At 35.3% G+C, this 7893-nt stretch overlaps 1 protein-coding gene across 5 annotated transcripts in view; it reads right to left on the bottom strand.

Moving 5' to 3' along the window:
- LOC106873383 (mucolipin-3) overlaps window positions 1–7893 on the bottom strand; it is an 84361-nt gene that overhangs the window by 9468 nt on the left and 67000 nt on the right. For all 5 annotated transcript variants that reach the window (XM_014920725.2, XM_052969287.1, XM_052969286.1 and 2 more), the window contains 2 exons: window positions 6877–6998; window positions 5083–5232 (listed from right to left, as the gene is read on the bottom strand). In XM_014920725.2, the coding sequence (XP_014776211.1) occupies window positions 5083–5232; window positions 6877–6998 (272 nt within the window). The remainder of the gene's footprint in view (window positions 1–5082; window positions 5233–6876; window positions 6999–7893) is intronic.

The raw sequence follows: 7893 nt of genomic DNA, 5'->3' as shown, positions 1-7893 counted from the left end.
TAATCTTCATAACTGTTCAAGGAGGAGTGGCTGTGTGGTAAGTAGTTGCTTACCAACCACATGGTTATGAGTTCAGTCTCATTGTGTGGCACCTTGGGCAAGTGTCTTCTACTATAGCCTCGGGCCAACCAAAACCTTGCGAGTGGATTTAGTAGACAGAAACTGAAGGATGCCGTTGTGTATGTATATATATATATATATATATATGTATGTATGTACGTACTTGTTTGTGTGTCTGTGTTTGTCCCCCCAACATCACCTGACAACTGATGCTGGGGTGTTCACTAACCCGTAACTTAGCGGTTCGGCAAAAGACACCCATAGAATAAGTACTCGGCTGACAAAGAACAAGTCCTGGGGTTGATTTGCTCGACTAAAGGCAGTGCTCCAGCATGGACACAGTCAAATGACTGAAGACAAATAAAAAAAAAATGAATAAATGTAAAGGATAGAAAAAAATTAAAATTTAAAAAACCGAAAAAACTATGGAACATCAAAAGCTAGAATGATAGATGGAAACAAGTGATGTCAATTTCAAAATGATTGTATATGGGAAGTCTCTCCAAGATGCAAACTTCATTTTTCTTTTAAGACAGTCACGAGTGAAGGAGGCCACAGAGAATCCAGTAAACATATCCCAGAGATAAGATCACTGGACGTGTACATGTGTGCAAGAGTCTAGGCATAATTGATAAACCTGCTTCTCAACCAGACAGTCTTCAGTTCAGTCCTGCTGTACATCACTTTTGTTATAGCCCAAGGTTAACTAAAGCCTTGTAAGTGAGTTTGGTAGACAGACACTGAATACAGATAAAAGCTCATCATATATCTATATATATATATAAGTATGTATGTGGTTGTGCGTACCTATGTCTTTACATCATGTGATGGTCGTAAACAAGCATCACTGTCATACAAGCAGTGTTGTTTGTTTCAGGTCTTCCATACAAAATATGTCTGGTCATGGGAAATATTACCTTGCTTGGAATCAGGTGAGGTGTGGTGACTGGAAGAGCATCCAGGTATTGAACCTCTGCCTAAATAAATTCTGTTCAACTGATGCAAGCAAAGAACAGTGGACATTAAATGATGAGATTACCTGATATAAGTTAAAAGCCTTCTTCGGTCATGAATGACCATGAGATTGCACCTAGAAAGTTACCCTCCGAGTCACAAGGTTGTTTATGAAAGACCAGCAGTTGCCTTTGCATACCAGCCTCCCTTCTCCACACCACCGATGTTATCCAAGAGAAAATGAAAGTGGATAGATGGAAACTGTACAGAAGCCCATTGGATACATAGCATATTCATTGGTACAGTCTTGTCACACATTCTGTCAATATAATTCTCCGGCAGAATCAGACTAAGAGCACACATCTGTAGTACTCAGCCATTTACATGTTAATCAAATGACCAAGTAATCTGACAGACCAAACTGAAACCTCATTGAAAAGAACACAGAACTATCCATATGGTATGTGTGCGTTTCTCTCTCACTGTGTGTGTGTGTGTGTGTGTGTGTGTGTGTGTGTGTGTGTGTGAAAGCTATGCAGTAGATATTTGAACTAAGCATATTCAACTATTTCTCTGTGTAGCACCTCAGGTAAGTGTGCAACGTCTATCAAAGAGTTTTAAATTGTGAAAAACTGACAGACCACTCTTAATTTGTTTCAACCTCCCCAACTGACAACTGGTATTGGTTAAGTTGGTGGTTTTGCAAACAAGAACAATAGAACAAGTGACAAACTTTAAAAAATATAAGTACTAGGGCTGATTTGTTTAAACCCTTCAAAGCAGTACTCCAGCATGGCTGCAGTCCAAGTTTGGGACATATTTATAACTAAAAAATTTCCCATATCTTGCTTTTGTTGCTTAGGTAAAATTTCTTTTTAGACCTGGATACTAAACAGGTTCCTTTCTGAAATTACAGGTTTAATATTTATTGTCCTATCAGGTATTGCTCAATAAATTCCGAAAGAGATTACAAAATTTGATCCCTGATTAAAACATCAATCAAATATTTGGAACATGGAAACTGAAAGAAGCCCATTGTATATGTGTGTTCATGCTACCTTGTCTTGCAACCATGTGATACATATAAACAAGTATCACTGTCATAGAAGTAGTGTCATACATTTCCAATCTTCCATGAAAACACATTTGGTCGTGGGGAAATATTGCCTCGTTCAGAAACAAGTCAGGGTTGGTGACAGGAAAGGTACTCTGCCACAGAAAATCTTTCTGGCCTATGCAAGCAAGGAAAAGTTAACATTTCAACGATGATCACACATACACATAGGCAGGTACATTTCATGGATGTAGGGATGTGGACAATAAAAACAGAAATGTGGATAATAAGGAATAAAAAAAAAGTAGAAAAATGTTATGAAATTTGAATGTAAAAATGTTAAGTTCTATGGCAAAGATTGGGTTAGAGGAAAGAAAACTTGAAGCAGCTGCCCTAAATAAGAGCAGAGAAGATTTTGTTATGGTGCTTTAAAAAAAAATAAAAAAATAAAAAATTGCAACATTGCAAAAAGTAAATGTGGAAGCATGCAACAAGTCTTAGAAAGTGGAATCTCATATTCCATGTCTAAATGACTGAATGAATACATATATATATGTATATATATATATATATATATATATATATATATATATAATATATATATATATATACACACATACATACCTACATACATGGCTCAAATACACAGAAAACAAAAGATTGTTTTTATCTTTTTTTGTTGTCTTTTTAGAGGAATTAGGTAATTTTGTTATTCAGATAACTTTCACGTATAATTAGTAGAAAATGTTATTTCTTCAATAAAATGGACCTTGTATAAAATGAGATATTTATTAACAGTGAGACTGCAAATGTCTTGTAATCCCAATGCAAAATGTTGAATGTATCACCCCAAAGAATGATGAGGGTGACACAGCGACAAGAATTCCCTTGAAGGGTTTGTTCTTGTGGATGGTAATCTCTAATCTGACTAAACTATACAAGGAAGTCGTTTGTGAGGAGGGGACAGAATGTCAGTTGTTTCCACAACTATAAGTTTGAAAAATGTTTGATAGTAACCAGTGCTTGTATCCCTACAAATCACATCCTTGGATTAAATATTTGCCACCTCAGAATTTGAAGACCAATGATGTCATCTGGTCTTTTATCATTCTTCAGATCTAATCCCACTGGCTTCAGTTGCTATAGAAAAAAGGAAAAAAAAAAAATCAGCCATGTCTAAACTGCATTTCACATCGTTCAGAATGGTATGGCAAGGAAGTGACTAGTTAGCACTGAGGTAGCATGACAACCAGTACAGACCAAAAATATCTACAGCAGACCTGCTGTGGCATTTGGGTCAGTCACATATCAGAAGTCCGAGTGAAATGTAAATTTGGACCGTTACCCTGCTGGATGCCAGTCACCCTTGACAGTATAATTTTAAGTCTTGTCCTCCTGTGTAGCAGAACTGAAACATACCAGTCTATGCTGGTCAAGCAAATTAACTAAGATTTTATAGCACAAATGGAACTGCATTCAAGACATGTAGGTAGTTTCAAACACCTTCAAAAGGTTCAACCGAGTTGGAGAGAAGCTCATCCATGAGAGTATAAAAAGAGCCCAATAATGATAGTGCTAAAATCAATGAGTGAAGGTTGCCAAATCCAACAGAGATGGTGGCTTATATCTGGTGTGATTGAACTGGACATTACATACCTTTAATCACACTACATTGGGAAGAATTTTTGAGATCAGTCAAGCAGACCATCTGGTTGTAACAGGGGGAGTACAGATGAAAAGGTATACAACAATTTCAGCATGGCGAAGCTGCTCTTCAAGAAGAGTTAGATGCAAATTAATCAAGCACTATTTGCTCACAATTTTTTTTATTTTTTAAATTTTAATTGCCAAAATAGAAATGAAATAGTGCAAAGGATCTGAAGGTTAAAAGGGTAAACACATGAAAGAGGTTGGGATGAAAATGATGAAAACAACAAGTGGAGTTAAAAGCATGTTTCTTATAATTACCTTGCACTTACAACACTGGAATTTAAAGAATTCATAAAAAAAAAATGTTAAAAGTTTCTAAAGCTGATTGAGCATTTCATAATTTTGTAAAATTGATTTAAATATAGATATTTTTGACCATATTTAAAACTGATAAAGAGTTGATCATGGGGAGCAAGCTTTAAGTATATAGGAGTATTTAATACAAGACTGCTTCCTTATCTATATGGATAGGACAAGAAAACGGCAAAAGAAAGCTAGAGAGGATTTTAAATCCTTTGTTACCAACCATCCAGAGACTGCCTCTGGTACTATGATATAAAATTCCTGTTTAATCCTTAAACATGTGAACTTGCCATATCCAGCCCAAAAATTCCATCTATTTTATGCTCAAACCAGCCAGATCTAGCTTCTTACACTTACCCTGCGATGCCATTCTAAAAGAATATATCATCGAAATTTTAAAGCTAAGAGATAATGCATAATGAATTCAAAACAATGTAAACGAATAAGCATTACATTTGATAATAATTGAAATGCTGGTTGAAGTGATCTACATTAAAAACTTCCATAAAAATTTCATGTTAATTTAGGTTTCAAACAGCACATTAAAAATGCTATTTTACTAAATTTTTCATCATTATAAAAATGAATTGAAACAAAAAGTAGTGCATGTCAATAGAAATATGGAAATGAAATGGTTAAAAGAACAAACAAAAAAATTAACTGGTAGAAGTGAAAAAAGGATATAAGAATAGCTGGTAAATAAAAAAGAAAGGAACCAGTTTGCAGAAAAAAAAAAAAAGTATAATAGCGAGAAAAATTAGAGGAAAATAGAAGGAAGATTATTCATTGGCAAGTACAAGCATAAACAAAATGTTTTAAAGTTGAACACAGCAAACTATTATCAGGAGTTAATTTCAGGGAATTAATTTCAACAAACAATATAACTTTATTCTGCAACAACAAAGAAAATCACACAATGAAAGCTGAAAGCACATCTACTTAAGTTATTGTTATTGCATATTTTACCACTAGAATCATCAATAATTTCTTTTAATACTTACTCGAGTTTCTATTTTGATTTTAAAACAAGATCCAACAATGGTAAGGCAGTCATTTATAACAATGAGGATAAACCACATGTTCAGAAATTCCAAGCGGTCATACCACTCTAATACTTTCCGAAAATGATTCTTGAAAAATTTGGCAGTTTCCTTTTGTGTAAATGAAACAAAAGTAATAAGTCAAACAATTGAACAAAAACACAAAACAAATTGTTATGATTGAAATTTCAATGCACTCACACACACTCCACAGAAAATAAATGAACAAATATCAAATGAGTAAACAGTATCATTTTTTTCTTATACTGAAAAAGTATTGCGAAGAAATAGGTGGAAAGAAAGACAAAAAACAAAAAAAAACACAACTGCTTTGTATGAATGACAAGTGGATGAATAAAGCACTTGACCTGGAATTTGAAACAGGGTTTGTTCAAATTCTCTCATTGTTTGCATTTTAAGAAAAATGTGCACTGAATGCACAATTTTCTAAACTATAATCTTCACATTCATAGTGGTAGCAACAGAATTTCAAAACCTCAACTAGTTTTTATGTTGTACTTGGTTGTTGCCTGTCACTACCTGTTGGTAAATTGTTCAAAGGGGTAAGTCTTTTTAGAAAATCTGTTACATTGTCTATATGTTGAAAGACACAGAAATACAGAAAGAAAAAAAATAACTATACATATGTTATACATACATATATATATAACCTTCTTTTGAAGTTTGTATAGTATTGAAAGATTTGTACTTTAAAAACCCCTGCATTTTTAACCAAAACTTATTACTATGGTGACAACACTACCTACATTTCTTTCTTGCACACGCACGCACACACGCGCACACGCACACGCGCACACGCACCCACACACACGCACACACCCACACACACAGCATTTCTCTCTCTCAACAACTTCGCCCCTTCTGCATTTGGGGGGGGGGGGCAATCTGCATAATCCTGACGCCTATGAATACATCCCAAATCTTTTTGAGCCTACATTAGCTTTAAAAGTGTCTCCAGGTAAATATTGATGAATGTAGGTTTCAAATTTTGGTTATAAAGGTCGGCAATACCAGGGGAGGGGGTAAGTTGATTACACTAACCCTGGTGCTCAGTCATTTTACTGATTCCAAAAGCTCAAAAGCCAAGTCAGAGTTGGCCTTGATAGGATTTGAACTAAGCATTTTACCCCATATGCTAGCAGTTCCACTAGCTTTCCACCTTACAAAGTGGATAAATATTCTTTACTACTCAAGGCACAAGGCCTGAAATTTTTGGGGAGGGAGCCAGTCGATTCGATTTACCCCAGTATGCAACTGGTACTTAATTTATCGACCCTGAAAGGATGAAAGGCAAAGTTGGCTTTGGCAGAATTTGAAGTCAAAATGTAAAGACAGCATGCTGAGCGAAATGCTTAGCAGGAATTCGTCTAATGTTTCTGCCAGCTTGCTGCCTTAAAGTGGCTAAGTATTGATACAAAATCATATTAGTTAAAACAGCATAAGTCCCAGAAGGCAGTGAGCTGGCAGAATTGTTAGCCTGCTGGGAAAAATGCTTAGCAGCATTTCATCCATATTCTGCATTCAAATTTTCCCAGGATCGACTTTGCCTTTCATCCTTTCGGGGTTGATATAATTGATCCCTCTCTGGAAATTGTTGGTGATATGCAAAAATTTGAAACCAATATTATAAGTCCAGAGCAATATCTACAAAACAAAACATTAAAAAAATTCATTTGATGAGAGAGAGAAAAGGAGCTAAACACATGCATAACTACACAATAACTATTCACTTACCTTTTTTAAACTTTGAGCTCGCCATATTGACCTTAAGCAAAGAATACTTGACATTGTGCTGACAATTATGATAAAAATATCAAAGGCTGTCTGGACTCTCTTCTTTTCTGTTTCATTTAAGCCTGAAGAAAGAGACAATAAAACAATCTCAGTGATAACAATATAGCCTTATTTTTCAGTTTACTTTTTAGATTATGCTAACGTGTTGCTGAACTGCAGAACAAACTTATCTATATATGTTTGGCTTTTACATGAATCTTTCTACAAGGAAGACAGCTTATAAAAAAAAAAGAGAGAGGGGGGAGGAAAACAACCAGGTTGTCTTTTATACAATGGCCTTCGGTTCCCTAAATTTTCTAATTCCAGGCCATCATCATCATGTTTTTTTTCTCTTTATATATACTATATGTCAAGCTATTCAAATGAGAAAAACTTGGCTGAAGTGACCAATTTATTGACACACAAAGGTCAGATCAAAATGTATTGGAACTGGTGCAATAAAAAGAAAACCACAATACATATCAAGTTAGCATTTCATCTTCTTCAAAGTTATTTCCTTCTAAAGAAACTTTATCCAGCATTGTTTCCATTGATGGAAGCATTCCTGGAACTCCTTTTTGGATTAGAGAGCAGCAGCCTCATCACATTCTTTTAGATTTCCTCAACGTCTTGAAATCTTGTTGTAGGTCTTCCAAGGCAAAGACTGAACCTTGGTTTCGGGGTCACAGTAATAGAGGCACAATCTGTCACCCATTTTCAAAAATGAAAGTTTCCATCTTCCTCAACACAATCAATGAGATCCTGTGCAGCTGAAACCCAATCTTTTTGAGAAGACCACACTACTTCCACTTCCAAGCACTACTGTGAATAATGGAAGTGAGCGAGAATGTTATAACAGTCTACATGAATAACAATTCAAGGTCAATCTGTGCCAAGTGGCTTTGCTGTACATACTTTAGCTCTGTTACCCTAGCAACAGCCCCAATACATCTTGATCTATATATGTGACAGTCCCTC

This window comes from Octopus bimaculoides, chromosome 7, assembly GCF_001194135.2.
Source record: "Octopus bimaculoides isolate UCB-OBI-ISO-001 chromosome 7, ASM119413v2, whole genome shotgun sequence".
Classification (NCBI taxonomy): Eukaryota; Metazoa; Mollusca; class Cephalopoda; order Octopoda; family Octopodidae; genus Octopus; species Octopus bimaculoides.
This window is presented reverse-complemented; position numbering and strand designations above follow the sequence as displayed.